At 49.1% G+C, this 26,955-nt stretch overlaps 1 protein-coding gene and 1 long non-coding RNA gene across 2 annotated transcripts; one reads left to right on the top strand and one right to left on the bottom strand.

Moving 5' to 3' along the window:
• Positions 1 to 15,735: 15,735 nt before the first annotated feature.
• Positions 15,736 to 16,200, bottom strand: LOC123057486 (uncharacterized). The gene is made up of 2 exons (XR_006426871.1): positions 16,074 to 16,200; positions 15,736 to 15,999 (listed from the first exon to the last, which is right to left on the bottom strand). It is a non-coding gene; the product is annotated as an uncharacterized lncRNA (long non-coding RNA).
• A 6,686-nt stretch (positions 16,201 to 22,886) lies between these two features.
• Positions 22,887 to 25,217, top strand: LOC123057485 (flavin-containing monooxygenase FMO GS-OX-like 8). Its single transcript, XM_044480443.1, has 4 exons — positions 22,887 to 23,519; positions 23,611 to 23,846; positions 24,112 to 24,522; positions 24,691 to 25,217. Exons 1-4 carry the CDS (start codon positions 22,940 to 22,942, stop codon positions 24,970 to 24,972), a joined length of 1,509 nt encoding a protein of 502 aa, XP_044336378.1. The 5' UTR covers positions 22,887 to 22,939; the 3' UTR covers positions 24,973 to 25,217.
• Positions 25,218 to 26,955: the final 1,738 nt, after the last annotated feature.

Below are 26,955 nucleotides of genomic sequence, written 5' to 3'. Positions count from 1 at the left end.
AAAAACATCATCAACATCATCATATCATCAACAGGAAAAAAACATCATAAACATCATCATCTTATTTAGTTCTCTCGACCCCTCGTCCCTCTCTCATGTTGTCGGGGAGGGGCTATATCGACCTCTCCGCTCATGTTGAAATTATCGGGGAGGGGGTATATCGACCCCCACCCCCCTCATCATGCATATATAGCTACCACATACATATATACATTGAAAAAAATTACATATATGCAACAAAAACACTAATACACAAATGAACAAAAAAATACATATATGAACAAACACATGATGTGAACAAAAACATTAATGTAATAAATCTAATAAGAAATTAATCTAATAAAAAACATGCTTTGAGCCGGATGGGCGCGGCGGCTCACAGTGGGTGCTCTGGCGATGGCGACGGCGGGGGAGGCAGGGGCGATGATGGCGACGGCGTCGGCGGGCGGGGGCGGGCCGCGGGAAGGGGCTAGGGCGCGGGGCAGGGGCCGGCGCGGTGACGACGTGGTCGGCGGCAGGGGCGGCGCGACGACGGCACCGGAGGCAGGGGCGGCGCGGCGACGGCGTCGGAGGTAGGGGCAGCACGGCGACGGTGTCGGGGGCAGGGGCGGCGCGGCGACGGCGTCGAAGGCAGGGGCGATGATGGCGACAGCGACGAGGAGCAGCGCTGGGGCGTCGGGCACGAACTGACCGTGAAGTTGTAAAATTTTCACAAGTCCAGCTTATATACCAAAAGCATTGGTCCCTGTTGGTCCTACGACCCAGGACTAATGCACCCTTTAGTCCCGGTTGGTGCCACCAACCGGGACCAAAGGCCAATTTTCGGCAGCCCAAAGGGCGGGAAGCGGCGGCCTTTGGTCCCGGTTGGTGGCACCAACCAGGATTAAAGGGGGGCATTGGTCACAGTTGGTGCCACGAACCGTGACCAATGCCCCCTTTAGTCCCGGTTGGTGCCACCAACCGGGACCAATGCCCTTGTGCTGCCAGCGCCCAAAAGTTTAGTCCCACATCGCTAGCTGAAGGGCGCCGGCACTGGTTTATAAGCCCTGCTGTGCCTCCCCATTCGAGCTCCTCTCTAATGCAGCTGTCCCGATGCAGCCGAGGACGAGGCCGGCAAGGTAGACCGCCGGGCCGCCATGCAGACGCAGCGGAGGCAGGTGATGTGGATCGATGGGCGAGCCGGCGTGTGAGCGACGGCTATAATTGGCCGTCGCATGGCGCGAGGCCGCCGGGTCGGGGCGATGCAGGTGTCCCGGTCGGAGTAGGGCGGTGACGGCCGGCGCAGGGCGACGGGCGGACCGACGCGCGGACGGCAGCTGGCCCTGACGGGCCGTCTCGGCGCATGTGGCCGCCATGTCGGAGGATAGACCGGCTGGTCGCACCGGGGTCAGAGTAGAGGCACTCGGGGTCGACCGCGGCGGTGGGTGACACAAACCGATCAACAATAGATCGGAAAACCAAAAAGAAACCGCGTGATCAAGATAATCGGCCGGAGAGAGAAAACCCCAGAGCAAGGCTCGAGGAAAAGACTCTCTAGGGCAGCCGGTCAATACGACCGGCGGACGAACCCTAGGTACGGGCGGCGCGGCCCCAGGCGGCGGTCATGGAGGCCGACCGCCCCGGGGGCGGCGCGCGGGTGCGGAAGCGGCAGCGGCTAGGGTATAGGATCGACTTGCGATAGATACCATGTTAGAAGGGACAGAGAGGGATTGGTGGAATTGTTGTTATATTGCTTGAGCCTCGTGGGCATATATATAGGAGTACAATCATCTACTTGAAGTACAAGACAAGACAGAATAAATCCTACTTTATCTCGTGTTTCCTAATAAACATTATACTCAACACGCACGACATAGTGTTTTTCTAGCCAAGAGGTAAATGAGTGTTGTGTGATTTGCTACGTCCATTTTGCATGCATTCTGCACATGCACATAGTCATGTCATACACATTTGTACTTTTTTAGAAAGGATGGCAAGTTTTTGAGAAAGGATGGCGATCGGAGGTTACGTAGGGTAGGAGAAACATGTAAAAATAAACGTTGTTCATGCCATTCAAGAGCGAAGATCAGACACCATAGTTGAGGCACAATAGTACAGAGATATTTACAAATGAAATTTGATCCGTGCCATTGAAGAAAAATAAGCGTACACTGGTTTTGACGTGGAAATAAATAAATACAATAAACATAGGATACCTAGCATCCATGCGGCAAGCACACTATGAAATGGAACGGTAAACTTAGGACCTACATATACAATGATGAAAGGAAATTGTTTGTAAAGGTGGCCATGGATATGCATTACAACAATCATCAAGAACAGTAAACTGACAAAAAGTCCAAATGCAAATCTTGCAAAAACTGATGTATGGCAATTGGCAAGCGAAATTTTTGTACATTTTACGATGGATGCTTGTAAGGTACCATGCATATTTGCATATGCATATAAGAATCACTGTAACGAATAGATATAGATCCACCTCAATACTATCCAAGTTTCTGCACGAATTGCTGCATCGATCCTCCCTTTATCCCAACAATCCATGTTTTATTGTATGGCCTTGAGCGGTGTTGTATGGTAGTTCGTGTGGACTTTTTGGTCGGTTGGACTTCTTTTTCTCTCTTTCTTATTATTATGCATGCAGTCCTCCTACATAGTTAAAAAAGCATCATATAATCATGAGATTAAGGACAATCCAAAGAAGAAACCTGAGGGTCGTTTGGATCTAGGAAATTTGCTTTCGGATCCGTCCTTTCCTTTAACGGGGTGGTGGCGTCGATGAGTACATGATAAGTCTTGTCACAACTAAGAAGGTGGCTACCGCAGGCGTCCAACGACAATATGTAGAAGTCGGCCGAAGGGAGCAACCAGGAGGAGCCAGTGATCTAGGTGAGAGTATGATCATGGCACGGCACCGGCCATTGCGATTATGGCGGAAACATGAGATTTTGCATACGCTGGTATAATGGTACGGGAGGAGGTTTTGGCTAGCATCCAAGGGCAAGCATTGCTATGGTAGGCGAGACTCGTGGCGTCGCGGGCACAGCGTGGACTCGTGAAATATGGAAGAGGATGGCGATTAGGAGGAGGAAGAGGAGGGCCATTAAGAGGGGAGGGGACGCATCTAGTTGTGAGATGCAGATCTGATGCGTCTATAAATTAATTTTCTTTCCTTTTGATAGCACGTTTACAAATTTTTTTGGTTTGGTCTATTGATCGTGTATTTCTAGGCTTTAACCACGTTCACTTGTTGATCTGAACAATAAAATTTAATATCTAAAGGTTTAATTTATGGGTTTGCTGAGAATTAACGTGAAGACATTGTGGTGCATCCAATTAGTAAATATAAGATATAAGATGTCGAATTCACGCTGAAATTAGTCTTCCAAATTCCGGGGTGATGGATAAGGGTGGACATTATATTTCTGCAGCTGTAAATAGAGTATTTGTCTATTTCACAATGTAGGTTCTATGTGGCATACACTAACGCTAACCTTTTATTTGTATTTGGTTCCTTGGCACCATCATCGATCATGGGGTACACAAGGATCGATGTACATGTCCATTTAGTTATGGTAGCGCATCCATTGTAACATCGATGACACTGGTGCTTCTTTTTTGACCCCAAAACCGCAGAACAATTATTCGACTGTAATTTTCATTAATTGAAGAAAAAATACAATCAAGGAATAGTAGGTTTATGTATCATTCTAGTTATCGAAAATTAAAGACCCAATGCTTGATCTTGAGCATAGGGCACAATTATAGTTCACCAGGTTCATGTTCTTGCGGTTCAAAAGATTCCTGGTATTGGTAAGATTATGCAGTAGTAGCCAGAAGAATATCTTGTGTCCAAGTATATAGGAGGTAGCCCAGAGCTACTTCAAGATGTTGTGAGGAGAACTGGCGCCAATCAAAAGGTTGTACATGTTCATGGAGGATTAGTGTTTGGCTGCTACGGGTGTGTCCATTGATCTTGCACATATGGCAGAGGTCTGTCAACAAGACTAGTTTGGAAGATGGTGAATTGGTGAAATGCTTCTTGTGATTGTGGTCTGCGAAATAGGTGTTCAATCTCTAGTAATGCATGTACCCTTTGCAAGGAAGCTTCCTTGTTATTTATGAAACAGTAGAGCTCACAAAAGTTCAAGAGAAGTGGTTGATCCAACCATTTATCTATCCAAAATAGGGTAGTGTACCCTCTACCAGCTTTACATATCGCAACTTGCTTGACTGTGGGCAGAAGTTTAAGAACAAATCTCCACCAAAATGATCCAACCATTTTATCCGCAGGCAAAGAGTTAGAATAATGTGATTCCCAAATGATATTGACCTAGGAAATGTCTTCTTTATTGAGAAACTTGTGAAGATATTTCATCAATAGAGCCAAGTTGTGGGTTGTAATATCTAGGATACCCAGACCACCATGAGTTTTGGGCGGGCGTGCTTTGTCCCAGGCAATCAATAAAATTTCTTCTCCTGTGTACCATAGTTTCTCCAGATATAGTGTTTGATGTAGATGTTGAGTTGCATAACTACTGTCCACACGGATCACAAGGGAGCACATAAAGAAGATTGGCATGCTGGAGAAAACATATTTGATGAGAATGAGTTTATCTCGTGTAGACAGGAGAGTGGAGCAGCCCAATAATCTACTCTCAATTCTTTTCAGTATGGGTACGAAAGTCTTCAATTCATGGTTTGCTGAGGCTGAGGGGCAGACCCAGGTAAGTGTGTGGCAGAGTACCACTTGGCAGCCAAATAGCAAGGACAAGTGGACAACTCATGCATCTTGGGTTCTGAAGTGTTGATAGGAATCATGGTTGACTTGGCATAGTTGACTTTCAATCGAGTATATGCAGCATATTGGAGCAACAGGTTCTTAATATGGCACTGGCGCTATTCATACGTACAGTCTATCATTGGGTCAATAGGGGTTGACATGACAGACAAGAATAACGCCCCATGACCATGATCATGTCCAGCTTCTCAGTACGTACATGCATTGTTATATGGTTTGGGAACAGTAGTAGTAGTACTCGACTATCCCGAGGGTTGTTAGGCTCTCTTGCTGGTCTTGGAGACTTTGATCGTGTAGATGCAAGTATTCTCTAGTTGATTAACAGTCAAAGTCTCCCCTGGCCATGGGTCAACAATGCGCACATTGGGAAGTCCAGCTTGACGGCAATGAATAGTGGCATCTTGGCCACGACGAGAACAACTTGCCGACCTCCATCCTGTTAGAATTAAACACGTGCAACTTGTATCGGATCTCTTCCTGAAGGAAGAGCTTCAGACAATTGAGCCGGTGAAGATGAAAGGATGGCAATGTTTGCACATTGAGGAACCGGACAATTTTGAAGACGCAAATACAAATGAGAGTTGGCGTCATGCTATAAAAGAAGAGTTGAGGTCAATCCATGACAATAATTCATGGGAGCTTGTGGATCTTCCCAACAATAAAAATGCTATAGAGCTCAAGTGGGAATTCAAGGTCAAGAAATATGTTGAAGGGTGCATGAACCACAAAGCGAAGATTGTGGCCAAAGGGTATGTGCAAGAGGAAAGTATGGACTTCAAAGAAGTGTTCTTTCCCATTGCAAAGATGGAGTCAGTGAGATTACTCATTGCTCTCGCGGCTCAGGAATCATGGAAGATACATCACATGGATGTAAAATCCGCGTTTTCGAACAGCGAGATAGAAAGAGATGTGTATGTGAATCAACGACCGGGTTTCATCAAAGAGGGTGAAGAGCACAAGGTACTGAAGTTACACAAAATCTTGTATGGACTATGGCAAGGACCTCGGGAGTGGAACATCAAACTTGATCGGACATTAATTTCTCTTGGATTTGAGAAAGCCCCACTAGAGCATGCAATGTACAAGCAAGGTGAAGGAAGGGATCGTCTACTAGTTGGCATCTACGTCGACGACCTATTAATTACTGGAGCAGGTGAAGGGGTGATTGCAAAGTTCAAGCTACAGATGAAAGTGCTTTTCAAGATGGATGATCTAGGTCTTTTGAGCTACTACCCCAGGATAGAGGTACATCAAAAGACGGAGGGGGTCACACTATGCCAGGAGGCATACACAAGGAAGATACTTGAAAGCCATGTCATGAGAGATTGCAATCCAGTTGACGCTCTAATGGAACCTCGTCTAGCGCTGAGCAAGAAGAGTAAAGCACCCGCAGTTGATGCAATAGAGTATATTGCAGCGGCCACTGCGATGCGTCAAGGTGTGTGGCTAAGGAGGCTATACGGTGATCTCATGGATCAAGATCCGGAACAAGTGGTGCTCAATGTTGATGGAAAGTCTGAAAGTTTTCTACGCGAAGATCCAGTGCGGCATGATCGAAGCAAGCACACTGATACGGTGTATCACTACATAAAGAACTGCGTGAAAGAAGTTAAGATGAAGGTCAACTACGTTTGCACCGATGATCAGATGGCGGACATCCTGACCAAGGCTTTGGATCGGGAGAAGTTCTTGAAGATACAAAGAAGAATCAGCGTTGGAGCTGTAATGTAACGACGTCGTGTTTAGGGGGTGATTGTTAGAATTAAACACGGCAACTTGTGTCCGTGTCAGCTCCTGTGTATGTATACAAGTAAGAGTCCGTGTAGGTTTCTACCTGATCACCGAATAGGACTAGACTAGTTGTAGCTAGTATATATAGTCCTGTAACCCTGGCTTGTAATCATGATGATTTGTGAAGTAATACAGATCAACAACAGGCTCGATACGAGCCTGTGGCAATACGCCAGAGTCTCGTGTGCGTGAGTTGTGCATCGAAGGATCGATCAAGTCGGTCACGTAGCTAGCTAGCTTACGGCTACTAGCAACAAGTACTAGCATATACATCCTGTCAAGGAATCGATCAGGTTGAGTTGTGCTAGCTTGTGCACATACGTATTGGAGATCAAGCTTCCTTGTGGTGTGGTGTATCTCGGCGTAAAGTTATCTCGACGAGAGTGCATCAGCAAGGTTCGTTGTTCGTCGTCGATCGTCACCGTCGCCGGAAAGTACTCGGCGTCGGGTCTGGGCCAACACATCCAAACCTTCAGTTCGCCATCATTACCACTCTGTTATTTTTCTGCCTCGGCCAAGTCAGACAGCCGGCGCGTTATCTTAGGGTTCTTCCTCAGTCCATGCTCGACGACAACAGGTATTTGAGATATGAGGAAAGACAGTTTAATTTTTTTAGATCAACAGGGAGTAGCTCCCCGGCTCCATTACTCAGAAAGAAGCCCGATAAAGACAATTTAATGATATGTTGCGCTTTTGCCCATCGACATCCTGGAGGGCAGCGTCCAAGGCCGCAGCGGGCGGGCGGCGCCGCCTTTCTCCGTTCTCCGGCGCTCCGTAGATCCGCGGCCGGGCCGCCGCTGAGGGAGGAGACACGCGTGCGCCATCGGTCGGCGCCAGGAGCTGCAGATCCGCGGCCGGGCCGCCGGAATCGGGGGAGATCCCGCCGACCGATTGCTTGCCGGAGATTGCTTGCCGGAGATTGCTTGCCGGAGCTCGTCCACAACAGAGACCGCCGAGCGGGATGGGGGCGACCACCGAGACGCGCCGCCCCGCGGCGGCGGAACGGGCAGGCGTAGGCGGCCGCTTCTGGGCTTTATTGGACTCAGACGACGAGGATGCCGACGGGGACGGCGAGGATCCAGGAGGTTCACCGGCGTTGCCTACTCTATCGGATTTGATTTTCGATTTATTTCACGCAGGTTACTCCGAGGATGATGTAGCCACAACTGTAGACTCGGTTCTACCGGTGGAGGATCCGGCACGGATCGGGCTACAGCCGGACGAGAGGAACGAGATGGTACGCCGTGTAGTTCACCGGAGAACGGCGGCAACGGCGGTCCGGCCATGGAAGGGCCCCATCCCTAAGGTACGCCTTCCAAACCTCACGCTTTTCGATTTAATTCATCCGAATTCGTGGACGGTGGTCGATAAGAGTAGGGCATCTCGCCGGTCGAGAGCTGGATCACTGCCGGCGGTGGCGGCTGCGGGAAAGTCGCGGACGCCGAGCGGGATCCGGGAGGCTCGCAGCGAGCGCTTGTACGAACTACTGGGCCGGTTTGGGCATGTTTCACCAAACGCTGACGCCTTGCTAGGTGGGCCAGATATGGCTGGGTATGAGGCCCAGTCCATACAGGGAGCCACAGGCATTGATGCTAGCGCTGCATGCACGGACGTGATCGACTCGTCGTACGCGTGTGGTTCTACGTCTGCGCCTAGGGTTCGTCGGCGCGGGACGCCTTTCCTACTACCGTGCGGTTCTGGCCGCGCTCGCCGGATTCCCTCGTTGCGCGTGATGACTGGTCGAGGCTCGAGTGTACCGCCGGCAGCGAAGCCCCATGCGGTTGCGGGCAGGGCTGGGGCAGTCGGGCCGCAGCCGCCGCCTGGGAGTGCCGGCCGAGGGGCCCCTGGTGCAGGGCGTGGCGCAGCCGGTGCTGGGACTGTTGTTCCAGGCGCCGGGCGTGGCGTTCCCACCCCTACGGGACGGACTGGCGCTAACCACGGGATGCGGCCGCCTGTGCCTATGACGGCCGGGCCGCCGGTGGTACCTACTGGAAGTCGAGGACCGGCCGGTCTTCTACCCGCGGGACCAACGCCTGCCAGGCCGCCGGGCTCTCACGCGGGCAGAGGGGGCTTCACAGGGCCGCGGCCTCCGGGGCCACAGCAGCCGGGGGCTTCTACCATGGGTCGTGGCGGCGGGTCTGGCCCTCGACCGGTGGTGCCGGTCCCGGGTGGTGCTCCACCCCGGGCTGCTCCGCCGCCGCACTATGCCACGAGGCCGGCTTAGTATCGGTCGGGGCCTCCGCAGCATACGAAAGTATCGACAGTTCGAGAGTCCTTTGAGTCGCCCCGTGGTCAGTGGGGTGATGATGGTGTGGATGCATATGGAGACGGACAGCACCGTGGTTCCTCGTCGACCGGTGGAGGCCGAGGCTATACATGGCAGAGTGACGGGTCTGCAGAGAGACCATTCCTTGGACCTCCGGGTGGCTTTGTTGACGGGGCATCAGGTCCGGACCACCGCCAGAGAGGCGGATACTATGGACATCGGGGTGGTCGGGGTGGTGGCCGTGGGAGGTTTCGTCGACAGCCTCCGCCTCCGGCTGCTGTTGACCAGGTGGCTACTACGGTTGAGACAGATTCTAGTCAGTCTACGGATCTTCCTCCTCAGGAGATGGAGGTGGTAATGGCCCTGGAAAATGTTGATGCTTCGGTGCCTGGGGCTGTAAGTGAAGTGTCAGACAGGTCTGATTCCGAGAGCGCGGCCAAGTGGGCGCGCAAGAAGGAAAGGATGCTGTGTTACCGGTGTGGTGAGAAGGGCCACTTTATTGCAGAGTGCATTGCAGAGCTGTGTGACTCGTGTGGCAAGCTCGCACATGATTCGAGAGAGTGCCCGTTAGTGCGTGACCAGGCTCCAGCTCTGAATATGTATGGGCTATACTGTGCAGAGTTATTGTTTTTCGAGTCCCCGGCTGCGAGGGAGATTCCCGAGGACACACAGTGCTTGACCACCGGGATTGTAAAAGCGACTCAGGGAGACGTGACTGAGGTTCAGATTATCCGGAGGCTTCAGGAGTTGGCACCGGGGGATTTTCAGTGGGAGCTGATCCGCCTCGAAGCTAATGTATTTAAGGTGGATTTCCCCTCTGTGGAGGATCTACAGAGACTACTGAGTTTCGGCTTGTGTAGAGTTCCTGGTACTAAGTGTATTTTGGAGTTTCACGAGTGGACGAAGGTGGAGCCTAAAGGAAAGCCGCTTACGCAGATCTGGTTGCGCTTTTCTGGAGCCCCATCTAAGCCTCTGCAGGACGTTCGAGTTGTAGCCAGTATGGGTATCATGGTTGGAAAGACGGAGAGAGTGGATATGGATTTCACTCGGGCTCATGGAGTGGCTCGGATGTTGGTGAGTGTCCTCAATGTTGATTTTGTGCCTGATGTGGTCCACTGGACATATAGGGGAGAGGTATTCCCGCTCAATATAGAGTTTGAGGACGTTGAGATGTTTGCTGATGAGGTTGCTGGGGATGATGTTGATATGCACGAGAGTGAGGGTGGTGCAGGAGCCAGGGGGGCGCCAGACGAGTCTGCTCGAGAGGGGTCGACAGGGTCTCGCCCAGATGCTCAGTTGCCGGGGGAGGGGACCGGAGTTGAGCCGACACCGTCACCTTCGGTGCCTACGACGACACTGCGTTTTGGGTCCTTTGCACCTGCCTCTGCGCCTCCCAAGATGTGGAGCGATAGGGTAGACTCTGATGATGTGTATGAGCACACGCTTCCCTCCTTGGACTTTGAGGGGAATACAGTTCGGGCTGTACAGCCGGAGGTCGATCTTATTTCCCGAGCCTCACCGATGGATGTGTCTCCGGCATTGTCATCTTCGACCGAGGTGAGCCTTGGGGGACTGGGTCAGGGCAGGTGGCCTTGCTCTCGTCTCTACCTATACCGACGCCGATGACGCCGGCTACGTCGGGGCCCGCCAGCGCTAGGAGTGGGAGCCCGAGGCAGGTGGATTCGGCTCCTCCTCCTCACGTCCTGGCTGAGGCACCCGCAGATCCCGTGACGCTGGGGGAGGTGGGGCTGGGGCAGGCGGCCCTAGATATCCCTTCCTCGTCTGCGGTCAGGAGGACTGCTTTCTCGACGCCTTCGACGATACGCTCTGTGCCGGTGGGCGGGGCAGGAGGAGGGACTGGGCAGGTGGCCCCAGTTGTCCCACCCCTTGTCCTACCCGCTGGGCACTTGTCCGAGGGCATTGGGAGCCCGCAGCTTCCTCCTTCTCGAGAGGAGGTTGTTACCTTCGGCGGTATCCCAGACCCGGTCTCGACGGGGAGACGGATGAGTGCTCGCGTTCTGGATCTTCCGGAGGTGGACGATATGCAGCAGCAGTGCGCTATGAGGGCGGCCAAGCTTCACGATGCTGCGATCACTACTGGTATGTCCGTTAATATATCTAATTCTTTGTTGCATTTTGCTCCGGAGGACATTATTCATAATGCAAACCAATTAGGAGTTTCACTAGGCGATACTGATATTGAAATCTCCGAATCGGTGAATGATATGTTAGATCTAGAGGCGGAGCGGGCCTTAGAGACTATTCGTAATCTTGCTGCGGTCAAACCCATGAATGATGATGAAATTGATGCGTTAGGGGTTACAGTGCTAAATAATCTTTGTGCGGATCTAGCACCTTCTAATCAGGAGTCTGAGGGCGATGATGCGCCCTTAGATGATGCAGATGTCGGCTCCGCTCAATCCGGTTATGAGGACCGGGTGACGGAGCCCACTAAGCCAAAGTGTAAGTGGAAGCGAAAGATTTATCCTGATTCTGCAGTTCGTAGGAGTGCTAGGATTCGGACTGCTAAAAAATTCCATGATGAACTATGAAAGGAATCTTTCGGAATAGCAGAGGTCTGAAGGACTTGGCTAAAAGAAGGTTTCTTGCTAAAGCTTCTCTGGAACATCGGTTAGATTTCATTGCTCTATCGGAAACCGGTCGAGACAATTTTACGCCTCAGTTTCTTTCCTCTCTTGTGGGTGGTCTTGAGTTCGATTGGCATTGCCTCCCGCCACGAGGTAGATCGGGGGGCATCTTACTGGGTGTGAGGTGTGATTCCATGGAAGTCCAGAGTGTACTAATGGGTGACTTCGCGGTAAAATTTCGAGTTAGGTCTAAAGTTGATGGGTTCAACTGGGCTTTGGTAGCGGTCTATGGTGCTGCCCAACCCGAGCTTAAACCGGAGTTTCTGGCGGATCTGGTTCGGATATGTGGGTCCGAACAGCTTCCGATTTTGGTCGGGGGTGATTTCAACATCATTCGAAGGAGAGAGGAGAAAAACAATGATAACTTCGACGGCAGGTGGTCGTTTATGTTCAATACTATCATTGAAAGCTTAGATCTAAGGGAGATAGAGCTCACTGGTAGGCAGTTTACCTGGGCTAATGCTATGCCAAACCCGACATATGAGAAGCTGGATCGGGTTCTCGCCAGCGTGGAGTGGGAACAGAAGTTCCCTCTTATTACGGTGCAAGCTCTCACGTGGGGCATCTCCGATCACAAACCTTTGTTCGTGGACTCAGGGGAGCCGAAGCATATAGGAAACAAAAACACCTTCTCTTTTGAGATGGCCTGGTTCGAACGCGAGGGGTTCTTAGACATCATAGCCAGGGAGTGGGCTAAGGGTGTTAGAGGAAGGACGGCGGTCGAGCGCTGGCACAATAAAATTAGGCATTTGAGAAGTTTCTTACGGGGTTGGGCCAAGCATCTAAGTGGGGTGTATAAATTGAGAAGGATAGGCTCCTCTCTCTTGTACAGGCTTTGGACGTAAAAGCTGAATCCGCGTTGTTGTTGCCCACCGAGCTCCAAGTTAAAAATGAGGCGGAGAAGAGGCTGAAAGAACTTCTCCGCGAAGAAGAATTGAAGTGGGCTTTGCGTGCCAAGACCCGCAAAGTAGTCCAAGGGGCCGCGAATACTCAATTTTTCCACCTCATTGCTAATGGTAAACACAGAAAGAAACGGATCTTTCAGCTAGAGCAGGATGAGGGTACTATTTTAGGGCAGGATAATATCAAAACCTATATCACCGAGTACTATAGACAGTTATTTGGACCGCCGGAGGCCAATTGTGTGTCCCTCGATGAGTCCAGGGTTGAGGACGTGCCTCAATTGACTGCTGCTGATAATAATATTCTGATTGCCCCGTTCTCAGAAAAGGAGGTGTTCGATGCTATTGCACAAATGAAAAATAATAAGGCTCCCGGTCCGGATGGGTTCCCGGCTGAGTTCTATAAAAAGTGCTGGCACATTATTAAGGGCAATTTACTACCTATGTTTCATGATCTATTCTCTGGACAGCTTCAATTATTTCACTTGAATTTTGGAACTATCACATTGCTTCCGAAGAAAACGGATGCTGCGAGGATCGAGCAGTTCAGGCCGATCTGCCTCCTCAATGTTAGTTTCAAAATCTTCACCAAGGTCAGAACTAATAGGCTCACACAGATTGCGCAATCTATGGTGCAGCAATCCCAAACTGCTTTAATGCCGGACAGGAACATCCTTGAAGGGGTGGTTGTCCTTCATGAAACGCTCCATGAAATCCATTCCAAAAAATTAGATGGAGTAATTTTTAAGGTGGATTTTGAAAAAGCGTACGATAAGGTTAAGTGGCCATTCCTCCAACAGGCATTGCGTATGAAAGGTTTTGATGAAGCCTGGCGTCGACAGGTCGAATCATTTACGCAAAAAGGGAGTGTGGGAATTGAAGTGAATGACGACATAGGTCATTATTTCCAGACACATAAAGGCCTAAGACAAGGAGATCCGATGTCCCCTATCCTGTTTAACATTGTGGTGGATATTTTAGCAATTTTGATAAGCCGGGCTAAGGAAAATGGTCAAGTGGGTGGGTTGGTTCCTCATCTTGTAGAGGGAGGTGTTTCCATCCTTCAGTACGCCGATGATACAATCATCTTTATGGAGCATGATTTGGCCAAGGCGAGAAATATGAAGCTTGTGTTATGTCTGTTTGAACAACTGACAGGTTTAAAGATCAACTTCCATAAGAGCGAATTGTTATGCTTTGGTAGAGCCAAAGACGACCAGGAGTCTTATAGGCAGTTGTTTGGGTGCGAGTTGGGGAGTTTACCCTTCTCTTACCTTGGTATCCCGATTCACCATCGTAGGCTAACAAACAAAGAATGGAAGTGCATAGAGGATCGATTTGAGAAAAAACTGAGTTGTTGGAAGGGTGAGCTCATGTCATACGGAGGCCGGTTGATATTGGTTAATTCGGTGCTCACGAGTATGCCTATGTTTCTCTTATCATTCTTTGAGGTCCCAGTTGGTGTTAGGAAACGAATGGACTTCTATCGGTCGCGCTTCTTTTGGCAGGGTGATGAACTTAAAAGAAAATATCGTCTTGCTAAATGGGACATCATCTGTAGACCGAAAGACCAAGGGGGTCTTGGTATTGAAAATCTTGAAGTCAAGAACAGATGTCTTCTTAGTAAGTGGTTGTGGAAACTGTCTTCCGGGACTGAGGCCATGTGGGCGCAGATCCTCCGCAACAAGTACCTCCAAACAAAAACATTGTCCCAGGTCGCAGTCAGGCCGACTGACTCGTCTTTCTGGAAAGGACTAATGAAAGTCAAACAATCTATGTTCAGTAGGACGAGATTTGTTATTGGAAACGGTACAAGTACTCGTTTCTGGGAGGATACTTGGCTTGGTGAATCACCTTTAGCCATTCAATATCCGTCTCTATATCGGATTGCTCAACGACGTGAGGTGTTCGTGGCAACGGTATTCCAATCTATCCCCCTTAATATTCAGTTTCGACGGTCGCTAGCGGGCAATCGTTGGGAAGAATGGATTCATCTAGTTAGGAGACTGATGGAGGTTCAACTTTCTCACCGACCCGATATATTGCGTTGGAAGTTGACTAGTTCTGGAGTATTTACAGTTAAATCAATGTATATTGATGTTATTAATTCAACTGCTATTCCAACTTCCAAGTTTGTTTTGGCTGTCAAGGTGCCTTTAAAAATAAAAGTGTTTATGTGGTTTGTCCATAAACAAGTTATTTTAACAAAGGATAACTTGATTAAACGCAATTGGACAGGACCTACTAGGTGTAGTTTCTGTGATCGGGATGAGACGATTCAGCATTTATTCTTTGATTGCCCGTTTGCTAGAGTTCTTTGGCGGACGATCCATATTGCTTTTAATCTTACTCCACCGACTTCTGTCAATGCTTTATTTGGGACATGGCTTAATGGGGTTGGGCCTGTTCTCGCAAGACATATTCGGGTTGGAGTTTGCGCTTTGTTATGGACTATCTGGAATTGCAGAAATGATTTGGTTTTTAACAGAACATCACGGATTCATTTCTTGCAGGTTATTTTCCGAGCTACGGCACTGATCCGTTCGTGGTCGTTACTCACTCCGATAGAGGCCAGGGAGCATTTGGTTACTGGATCTATCCGTTGGGAGATGGTCGCTCGGGATATCTTCAACCGGTTTGGATGGCGGTCATGTAATAGGATAGGCAATTAGTTTCCCTATCTATTGTTAGCCAGCCGGTTGTGGCTTCTTTTTTGGGCTAGTTTGTATATCTAGCCGTCTGTAGCTCTGTGTGAGCTGCATTTCTTTTTATCCTTTTGTTTACCTGGAGATTGTGGAACCTTGTTGGCACTTTTGCCTTTTTTTATTAATAAGATGGCCGTATGCATCGTTTTGATGCAGAGGCCGGGGAGACCCCCCTTTTCGAAAAAAAAGACAATTTAATGGAAGGAGGATAGTTGCAAAATGGTTTTCACAACAACCTATAAGCATGAATTGCTCATAGGGATAGTGTGTGCGCGTGTGTTCATAGAGATAGGTGTATGTTCGTATGTATGACCCTTACCCTTTACGTCTATATTGTGTTAAAAAATGTAGCCTCACGCTCACATGTTGTCTTAATGATTGACCAGTATATGCGCTCAGTTAACAGCAACCATGATAGAATGGTGGCCGGCGCACAATTTGGCAATTTGCAGGGTTTAATAGGTACGTGACCAATCTACACATTCAGCATAGCTTTATAGACGACGACTAATTTGTGTTCTTTCTGAACTAATTTACACTCAATAGAATCGTCGATTGAGACGTAGCAAAACCGAACAAACAAACATATCCATGCGATACAACTAGTACCAGTGTCGCCTCAGAAAGAAAAAGAACTAGTACCACTGGGATAAGTCAAACGGACTGAAGTAAACCTTGAAATGTCTACAGCGGCCTGCTGTGCAACGCGGAAGCGCGCCAAGCGTACATTACATATGGCTGCCAGCAGGAGGTACGTCTGCTGAGGCTGCCGGAGGAGTAGGAGGAAGCGGGGGCGACGGTGGCGGGTTGTCGCTGCAGTCAGGGCAGTGCTCCTTGGGAGCCACATGCCCTACCGGAGCCGGAGGTCTCGGCACTGGCCTGCCACCTGCACACAAATAGGGATATCGGTTGGCACATCGATCGATCACAACAGAGTTCAGTGAAGATATGGCGAATTACCTGCATGGACAAGCTCAACGTTGGCCGCACACATGATCAGTGCAGCGGCGATGAGAGCCCGGCACAGGACCCACGAGGAAGATGATGCCGCCGGCTTCAACATCTTTGGTGTTAACTTGGATCGTTCTGGGAACGACTGCATGTGGATGCATGCTTGCATATGTATGTATATATAGACGTATAGTTTAATTTCCAGCAACCAGTGTTGTATAACCACTTATGTATGTATGAACGCATGCTTCGGCATGGAGCTCGCCAACGACGACTGCACGCCGTCAACGAGATGGACATTTCCACATCTGTAAGACTGTTTAAGAAAACCGCGTGACAGCTAACACATAATATAGCTTGAAAAATGATCTTATATTGTGAGACCGAGGAAGTAGGTACGTGTACGTACCAGCTGCAGCATAGCTTTGGAATGATCACTCTTTCGTGGTACAATTGCGCATATTACAATCCAGCAACAACAAGTAGTAATCCCAGCAATAAGAGAGTGGGAATCCAAATTCGTTGTATCACCGCTGGCTTAAAAAAACAACAGGCTACCGTCAACAAAGAGCAAGTGGTTCACCAGCTGAGCCGGCAAGGCTAGCATGCACGAAAATCCCTCTCCTACCAACGAAAACAAGTATGAAGAGATTTGATCTCCGTGGCTGATAACGGAACGGAAGGTTTGAACACCCCAAGCTTGCCACCACTGAAAACAGCCAAGAAAGATGAAGAGACTATTAAACCCACTAAGGGTCGTGTGAAAGGCAGCCAACCAGATATGCCATGTGGCGCGAACTGGTTGGCCATGATGAAAAAGCTTTTGGAATATTATTTTTAGATGGAGTTGAGGAATTTTTTAAAATAATTTTTTACATGGAGGGCTACGCAATGTGAGGCTTGCTGGTAGGTTGCATTGATAATTTTTTTTCACTTCTTTTTCTAGATGGAGGTGAGGATTTTTTTAATGTTTTTCTAGACGGAGGCGGGGGCTTTGTCTATTTTTTAAAAATGAAAACGTGTGCACAACTTCCTCGCAAGCGGCGCCAGAAGATGACACCCCAACCAGTAGTAATCATAATAGTTGGGCCCCAGTGAGCACAGAATCTCAATTTGATCATCATTACCTCCAAATACCGTGGCAGACGTCGCGGCCGTCATCCTCGCCTCCTAGAGAACGGCAACGGTTGTAGTGAGGTGACACCCATGGCCATATTCAAGTGCTCTTCTTTCTATTCGGGGGTTCGGGTGCACCATGGATCGAGCCGGCATGCTGTTTGGCGGTGTCCTCCGCGGGTGGCTAGTTAGCTGGCACCACCCTCGTCGACACGACATTGGCTGGATGGCAGTAGTCAGGCGGCTATGGGCGATGCACGGTGGTGGTCGTGTCCCCCCTTCGGATGATCAACTGCCCGAGGCAAGGATGGCGGAGCTAGTGGTGGTGCGTGGTGGTGTCGTCTGATGCAGATCAACCATCGGCTACCACTTTTGGAGATGCTCGAGATCTCTCTCTCATCAAAGGTTTCGTCGTGTGTGCGACGATGAGCTTCCGTAGTTCAATGTCTTTTTTTGTGCCATCTAGGACTGTCCGCGCAAGCTGCTATTGGGATCATGGCAAGTGGAGGAGAAAACATAGAATGACTTTGACTGGTTGGTGCATCTCGAGCACCTTGTCTTGAGCTCTGTGGTGAAACCCTTAGATTTGACCCTACTTGGTTATACCTAACAATGACGGCATTTTTGCGTCGTTGCCTTGTTGAAGGCATTGCTCGGGGTTTTCTTAGACTTCATCTTCAGCGTGAAAACCCACGATCTAGCCTTCAATGGTTGGATCTGGCAATGTCGGCGTGTGTGCGGCGTTTTCTTCTTGAAGATATTGCTTTTGAAGAGGCTTTCACGTAGTCCTTGTGTTGTCAAGGGATAATTGGTCCTGATGGTCATCATTGCATATTGTCAATCGTTGTTTTGATCACTTCGGTTTTTTTTCTTTTTTTCTTTCACTGCCTAGGCATAGCTTCGGCCTTCTATGACCTTGCTCCTTGTTAGGGTGGTCTTGTGTGTGTGTGTGTGAGTGTTCACGTTGGCTGTGCGCATCCTAGTTATGTAGAGACCAGATGTACTCATTGTGTTTGTATTCCCTTTATGCTTCACTATGAGTTAATAAAATACACTCTTTATAAAAAAACGACCCCGTCAAAAGATTTCATCTACTGCAGGTTGATGAACTGAGGATTGAGTACAATCCCTAGCTATCACCTACCTTGGGTTACTAGCTTGCTGCTTATGCACAATAGGCACCTTAGATCACCAACTTTGCGTTTCTCATTGAAAGAGTGACCAAGTGAGTGGGTCCACGGCGCAGGGCGCATCAATTGCGGTAAACCAATTTTGATGAATGCTTGCTTATCTGGTATGTCAATGGATATGATGGATCAAGCTTTCATCGTGTCTTAAGTGCACAATGGTTATGTTTTACCCCCTTTTTGTGCTTCATAAAATGTGAGTGTCAGTGTCCTGGCCAAGGGGGTCCTCGACATGTCGGTTTCCAGCCTAGGATGTTTCTGTGGGCCACTTTGGGTGGCCCATGGCGGATTACATGAAGATTCCGGAAGACTTGGAGTACAATCCAAGCCGTGGAGGACTCTGCCTCCACCGACATAGCCGACCTAGTTACGTAAACCCTAGGACTCCCGCTATGTTATATAAGCCGGGTCAGTTTCGTCGTAGATCACATACAATATCTCGGTACTTTACCTATACTTTATACACACTCCAACACAATAAACACAAGCAAAGCGTAGGGTATATATTATCTCCTACGGAGAGCTCAAACCTGGGTAAACCCTTGCTCAAGTTGCCATCCTGCCAAGTCGCCTAGTTAGGATACCCTACCAACGGATCTGTCGGATTTATTAGCTCTGACGGTGATTAACCGGCCAGGAATGAAGGTTGATTGTTCCCCAGAAGTTATCACAAGCATGATTCACTTAAAAAGTTTATCTTTGACTTTGGAAGCAATCTTATAGAGCACATTGAAATGGCTAATGGGGAGAAACTAACTGACAAGAGTTGGACTGAGCACCTTCGGGATCGGGAATAATGTTGTATGGTTGATTAACTTCCCACTTTTAGCTGACAGGCAGCAACCTTAGTGGGCTGGCTAGTTAGGCCTTTTCTTTTTTCCCTTCTAAATCTAGATCAATCCCTCTATCTCCTAATAGCTCATGATATAGGTGCCCCAAAAATTTTGAGGTCATGTGCCACCCTCATCGACAGGCCTGCATTCACACCAAGCATTAGCCATCCTTTTGTATCTGAACTTTTTGTGAGGTTAATATAGACACCAATAAGCTATATTCATTTTTACTGAGGTTAGTATAGGCACCAATAAGTTATATTCCTTTTTACCGGGGGCACTGGAAGAATCACCCTTGTGGCCCATTGCATGTTGCTATGTTCTAAGATGCACACAGCCAATTGTTTTTTCGATTGAAGCTCCCAATGTTCTTACAAAAGGAAGAATGTGCCATGAGCTTGGCAATGTTTGAAATTCCGGTAACTGTGAGCATGACAACTACAAAACTTACCATACATACACACAAATATTGAGAAACCTAGATAATAGATTGGACAACAAAACAATGCCTTCAATAACGATGCAACACCGATTCAACATTGTTGTCGGAACTCGCCAGTGAAAGCCATAACACAAGTTACCTTGATAGTGCCCACCTATGGAACTCCACGACAACACCCCTCATAAAAATATGAAATGCTGCGCAAGTACTGTCATTATAGATGAACTATCGGCCGATCGGCGCTAGATAACTCTAGCCACCAACACGATGCTCATCTACCACTGCTTCTACCTATGGATTAGGAAGAAGCAGCCGCGAAGACGGTAGGTTGTTCTTGCAGTTAGGGCACCCCTCGTGGGGACACTGGTTCTCTCCGGTGAGAGCCGGAGGTGGCCGCGGTTGCCTTCCACCTGTACACAACGTAGTTATACCCCTGATGTCCATTGATCACAGGAGAGCTTAGTGAGGATATGGACACGCGGATGCTTAATTACCTCCCTGAACAAGCTCAACGTTGGCTGCACACAGGATCAGCACTACTACGACCATTGCCCAGCACTGGGCGGACGATGAGGAAGATGATGCCGCTGGCTTCAACATCTTTGATTAATAGTTGACACTACTATACCTTGTAGATCTATCTGTCTCGACTGTATGTGGATGTATGCTTGTCTATTAATATATAAGCATGTACTCTTAGTATGTAACCAACTTGTGCATGTATGAACGCATGCTCCTGCCAGATCCCAAAGGAGGCGATGCGTTTGTGGAGGAGAGGCAACGACGACTACTGCACGTCAACCGCATGCGCGTTTCCATGTTTGTAAGGCCTTGTACAATGCTAGGTGCTTAGCGAGGTGCTTAGAAAAATAAACAGGTTTTTTTTGAAGCACCAGTGCCTATTTTTAAAGGAGAGACGCCTAATTAAGCATCTATCTTGCACAAATAAGCATTGATGCTTGAGAAAAGCCTGGTTTACTTTTTTAAGCACTTTTCCTAAGCATCTTTCATTGTACAAGGGCCTAAGATTGTTTATCAAGAAAACCGCGTGACAACTCTCTCACGGCGCCAAGTCCAAACTGAAGCTCGGCATGGCCAGCTTGTACGCGTCCACAACAAGTGTGCACCAACTTTGGAAGGATACGGCTGCCTAATCTTTGCAAATTAGTCCAGCAACAAGTAGTAATCCCGGTCAGTACAGTTATTCTCCTGTGCAAACTGCAGTTAAAGGATAATTTCTTCTCAACACCATCATGCACTGGTCACCAATCTGCGCCGAAATGAACAAGTCTCTTATTGGGTGCCACATGTAAGACTTATCTGAACTCATCATTAATTATCGCTCTCCTTGAGTACATATTTGAACTTAAAAACGAATTTCACCATTGCCTTTAGTTATTTTGAGCCAAAATACGCAGCTATCTCACGGTTTTTCTAGGTAGTCTTTATACATTTTCCCTCTATTATTGCACTCGGCCTGCTTATTTTGTCATGTTTTTTTTCTATTGAAAAGGAGGATGACCCCCGACCTCTTCATCTGGATGATGCATGCAACCACTTTATTAATGGGAAACCCTTCCTATGATACGAAAACATCAGACCAATTGTGCGTTGTCGATTTGTGTTCCATCCCATGGTCCTCATCTCCAAAGAAACCCCATTCTAACCGCCCGTAATCGACGCATCCACCTCCCCCAGATCTCTCCTTGTTTCCAAACCCTCTTCGCCTCCGAGCTCACGAACCACCATGCCACCATGTTCTCTCCGCCAGCACCACCCAAAATTGACTAGACTTATTTGTTTCCGAAAAATCAGGAGATATTAAATCGGCCGGAAGTTAATAGCAATCCCACTTGATTAGCGCCCAGTTCTGGAAACAGCTCACGGGAGATGCATGGGGCCTTCGTACTTATCAACGACTGCGACGCTTCTAATCTGGCGGTCAGGAAAAATGGTCTTATAGGAAGCTAGGACGAGTAGTCTAATCCCTAGCGAGTTTGTTTTTTTTTTTTGCGGGGTTAAAAGGGATTTCATTGCTCAAGATGGATGAAGATCCTCCAAACAAAGTAGTGGTACATTAGCAGGGCCAGATTTGAGCCAAATTGCCGTCCTGGCTTCTACACGACCAAACGAAGCTAACCTATGACTGACGGTATTTTGATGCCTGCTAATAAGAGCAATAGAGCTATCCCTTTCATCAAGGATTTTCCTCACTTCATTCACTAGCATCGCATGCAGCGATCTGTCCTGTGCATGTGCCTGGAAAGAAGCCACAGCAACCTGGCAATCCATCTCAACATCAACTGGGAGCAGCGACCATTGCATAGCAAAATTGAGTCCTCCAAACATGCAGCAAGCTCAGCTTGCAAAGGGCTTGCGCAATTAAGGAGATTCCGGCAGGCCGAGAAGATGATGGCGCCGGTACTGTCTCGCAAGACCATCCCAGCACCCGTCCCTCCTGTTGTCTCGCAGAAAGACCCATCCACGTTTAATTTTACTCTCCCTTGGTCTGGAGGTTTCCATCTGATTGACTGGTTCAAAGTGGCTACATGTAGTAACGATGCTGGTCGGCCTCCAACCTGTAACACCATTTTTCCTTCAATATGATAGCCTGATGGATGTTGCTTGATGGCCAGAAGTGATGCCTCATAGCTGAGCAAGAACCGGCAAGATGCTTCAACCCGGGGAGGTTTTTTTGTCATGGACGATTTCATTCCGGATGTGCCATGCGCGCCAGAGGACCATTAGTAGTCGCATGCGATCATCTTCTCCCAGCCCGTGCAACACGTCAAATAGCCATTCCATGCCCGTGTGTCGCACTGTAGCTATACCGGGCAGGTTCCAGTGCTTCGCCATGGCTCGCCATAGCGGTTCACTGGGAAATAACCTGATAGTATTTTATATCTATTTCGAGAAAAGGGGCACTCTGTAGGGAAAATAATGCGGCGCGCACTGTCTAGCCACATTCTTATAGTATTAGTTTTCGTTGCACGAGCAGCGCGTGTGTGTTGCTACAGCCAACCATTTTAGCAACATCATATAAGTTGGAGCAGGTAAAAGATGCTCCCTTTATGCAAAAGTATATATATATATATAATTGTCAATAATGCTAGTACTACTTTATCTAGCATCTGCTGCAACCACTATCTGAATGATGTGCAATTATTCGTCACAGTGGAGGTGGGTGGAGCACTCGAACATGGTTAATGGACGTGAATATGCGGCAGAAACTTCGTGGCAAGAGCAAATCAGACAGCTGCTCCACACCTCCCCGGCCGTGACTTCTTGCCGATCCACATGGATACGGCATGCGGCAGCAAGCCGCCGCAGTCGAAGAAGGTGTGCGTCATCGGAGCCGGCATGGCCGGGCTGGCCGCGGCGCGCGAGCTGCGCCGGGAGGGCCACGACGTCACGCTGCTGGAGCAGAGCGGCGACGTCGGCGGGCAGTGGCTGTACGACCCGAGGACCGACGCTGACGACGCGCTCGGCGTGGCGGCGCCGGTGAAGGTGCACAGCAGCATCTACGCCTCGCTCCGGCTCATCAGCCCCCGGCAGACCACGGGCTTCACCGACTTCCCCTTCTGCCCCAAGAGCGGCCGCGACGGCCGCCGCTTCCCGGGCCACCGCGAGGTGCACCTGTACCTCAAGGACTTCTGCCACGCGTTCGGGCTCATGGAGGCCGTGAGGCTCAACACCAGGGTCCTGCGCGCCTCCATGACGCCCGCGCGTAAGTGGGCGGTGAGATCCATGGACCTCGGGCTCGGGGAGTGCGCTGGCGCCAACGGGAAGGAATTGGACGCGTACGTCGACGAGGTGTTCGACGCCGTCGTGGTCGCCACCGGCCACTACTCGCAGCCAAGATTGCCAAGCATCAAAGGTAAGCGTAAAGCAATGCAAGCTCCACCCATCCCGTGCATGTTCCCATGCATAATCGTTTACTATGAAGAAGAAGATGTACGTACGTACAGGCATGGAGACGTGGAGGGGGAGGCAGATGCACAGCCACTCGTATAGGGTGCCGGAGCCGTTCCGCGGCGAGGTTGTGGTGGTCGTCGGGTGCGGGGATAGCGGCAGAGACATCGCCATGGAGATCCGCGGCGTGGCAAAGGAGGTGTACATCGTCGCCGGGTCCATGGAGGCGGTCACCCCAGGCTTGTCCAAGGTGCTGGCCAAGCACAGCGCCAACCTCCACCTCCGGCTTGAGGTACGTACACTACACGTACTACACAAGCGGTCCCTCTCCACACACACGTCACGTAGAAGAGAACCAATAGTACTTATAATAGTTTTGCTTAGTCTTCTTTAGTACGTCTCACTCCATGCTATCTTTCTTTGATTTTGCATAAAGATTCATAAAAAAAAACATTATTTTTAGTTTTTCGTTTTCTTCTTACATACTATATCACTTTTAAGTCTCAGTCGAATGAGATCTAGCTTATAATGCACCGTTCATCCTGGCCGGCCCGTAGGTGGAGCGGCTGTGCGAGGACGGACGGGTAGTGTTCAAGGACGGTGGCGGCTCCAGCTCCAGCATCGCCGCTGACACCGTCATCTACTGCACAGGGTACAACTACTCGTTCCCGTTCCTGGAAACGGGCGGAGCGGTGGCCGTGGACGACAACCGCGTGGGCCCACTGTTCGAGCACGTGTTCCCGCCGTCCCTGGCTCCGTCGCTCTCCTTCATCGGCCTACTCAGGAAGGTATTCGCGCCTCGGTCCTTCGAGGCTCAGGCTCGTTGGGTGGCCCAGGTGCTGTCTGGCAGGAGGAAGCTGCCGACGGAGGAGGAGATGCTTCGATCCGTGGAGGAGTTCTACCGCGCCAAGGAGATCGCAGGCGTGCCCAGCAAGTACACCCACGAGGTCGGCTCGCTCAAGTGCTCGGTATGTGTTACACTTATATTAATAATATGGTTGCAAAGGCCATGGGTTTTCCTCTTTTTCAAGAAAAAAAGTGTTCGGTACGTACGGTTGGAACCATGACCACGTACGCCGCCAAACTGCTTGTGCTGGATGGATTCGCTAACCATCGCTTCTTTGATTGGCATGCAGTACGTGGATGATTTCGGGGAGAAGTACTGCGACTTCCCTCGTCAGGAGAGGTGGCAGTACGAGCTGCTGAGGTCGACCGTGCACGACATGGTGGACAAGTTCGAGACCTTCCGGGACGACTACCAGGACAGCGACTCCATCGGCAAGGCTGTGCAGGAGTGGCATCTCTCTTGTCTGAACAGCTCGTCCAAGGCCGGTTCTGAGGTTTCGAGGGCCGGGGCGAAACCAGAACCTGGTGCCTCTAAATACGAACATCAAAATGATATGGATCGAAGTGAGTAGTGGCAATCACTATTGTTTCATGTAAGGAAATCGGACAACAAGGAGGAGAAAAGCCTGACACAAAGAAAGCCCATGGAGCGTTTCTTTAGATTGTACTAAATGAAGCTAAGCCGGCCCATGAGGCGAAAGACCTCCTGAGTCTGCAAAACATCTGGAGCACATACATGCTAGAGAGCCACTAGTTAACGAGCACTCATTCAGAAGTCTCGCAACGGTCAACGCGAGTTGGTGCGCTCTCAGCCGTAGCCACGTGTCACGCCCTGGGTGCTTTCTTTGGATTTTGTCTTTTTATTTTCCGCAGCCCTCATTCAGAAGCCTCGCAACGGTCAGCGCGAGTTGGTGCGCTCTTAGCCGTAGCCACGTGTCACGCTCTGGGTGCTTCCTTTGGATTTTGTCTTTTTATTTTCCGCACGTGTTTTCGGCTATTTAAACATTTTTTTGGGTTTTTTGACGTTTGGTTTTTCATCGGTCTTCCTTAGCTTTTCGACCAAAAAATGTTTTCGAAAAAAAATTTGTTTGCGCGAAAAAAACGTGTTTTTCTTTTTTTTTCCTTTCGCGAGAGTCACGGTTTTCCTTCCGCGGGAGGCATGGTTTTGCTTTCACGAGAGTCACGGCCGTGCCTCTCGGAAACGGAAAAAAATGCGTTTTCTGCGCCTTTTCCTTTCGTGAGAGTCACGGTTTTACTTCCGTGAGAGACACGGTTGTGCTTTCACGAGAGTCACGGCCGTGCCTCTAATAAATGAAAAAACGCGTTTTCTATTTTTTCCTTTCGCGAGAGTCACGGTTGTGCCTCTTGAAAACGGAAAAAACGCATTTTTTATTTTTTTTCCTTTCGCGAGAGTTATGGTTTTGCTTCCGCGTGAGGCACGAGTGTGCTTTCGCAAGAGTCACAGCCGTGCATCCTCTGAAACGAAAAAAATGTTTTCTCTTCTTTTTTCCTGAGAGCATCAAAATGATATTTTTCAATGTGTAGACACATACGTTTCAGCGGCAAGTAATATGGATCCAAGAGAGTAGTGGGAATCACTAATGTCTTGTGTAAGAAAATTATTTAGACACTATCTTCAGTGATCCGTAAATCCATCTGCACTCATTTATAACATTATCCTCTTCTTCTCTTATCATTGCCATGCTAGTAGCGATGCAAGATGAAGCCCGGCAGTTCCGTGTTTGACCATGAGTACATCCAGAGAGAACAGATTGAGGCGCACGATAGATTTGTGCACAACTTTTTCCGTACCTCACTACCAGGGAAAACCCTAACAGTAGCGCGAGGTAAAGGCCTAGCAGTAGCGCGACCTACCATGCTACTGCTACGACACTACAGCTAACTTTTACCAGTAGCGATGAATATGTGCCCGCGCCACTGCAACTCAAACGTAGCAGTAGTGCAGGTCCCTGTCAATGCTACACACTACTCCCACGCTACTGCTAATATTTTCTATAATATTTTGCTACGTATTTACTGCATGATTGCATATAGTGTTTCGGCTGACTACATTAATGAGAATTTGGCGATGGCAGAGGGCACTTCTATCTTTTATGTCATACAATTTGCAAAGATTATGATAGGAGTGTTTGGTCAGAGTACTTGAGAGCACCCAATGCTCAGGATAGTTAGAGGCTTTCGAAGATGAACAAAGCCCATGGGTTTCCATGTATGCTTGGGTCTATCGATTTGCATGTACTGAAAATGGAGTAATTGTCCTATAGCATGGTATGGACAGTCTAGACGATGCTCCAAAGGGGCTCCGGCACGGGCGGCCACGGTCCCGTTGGAGAGGCCTCGTGGAGACGGCGACCCGGGAAGACTACCTTCCGCGTCCCGTGTGCATCCGCACTACGCGTTGTCCCAAGCCAAATCACAAACGACCGTAGCTCTCTCTCTCTCTCTCTCTCTCACTCTCTCTCAATCAAAATTTCTTTCCCGCCAAAAGTTTCGTGTCCTGCTCGAAGCACCGTCTTGCGCTCGTTCATCATATT

Source organism: Triticum aestivum, chromosome 3A (assembly GCF_018294505.1).
Source record: "Triticum aestivum cultivar Chinese Spring chromosome 3A, IWGSC CS RefSeq v2.1, whole genome shotgun sequence".
NCBI classification, from domain to species: domain Eukaryota; kingdom Viridiplantae; phylum Streptophyta; class Magnoliopsida; order Poales; family Poaceae; genus Triticum; species Triticum aestivum.
This window is presented reverse-complemented; position numbering and strand designations above follow the sequence as displayed.

Bases quoted from the DNA above. Each gene is read 5' to 3' on its own strand.
- LOC123057485 (XM_044480443.1), top strand. From the start codon at position 22,940: ATGGATACGGCATGCGGCAGCAAGCCGCCGCAGTCGAAGAAGGTGTGC. The intron at 23,520-23,610 runs GTAAGCGTAAAG...ACGTACGTACAG, and splicing joins AAGATTGCCAAGCATCAAAG to GCATGGAGACGTGGAGGGGG. The intron at 24,523-24,690 runs GTATGTGTTACA...ATTGGCATGCAG, and splicing joins TCGGCTCGCTCAAGTGCTCG to TACGTGGATGATTTCGGGGA.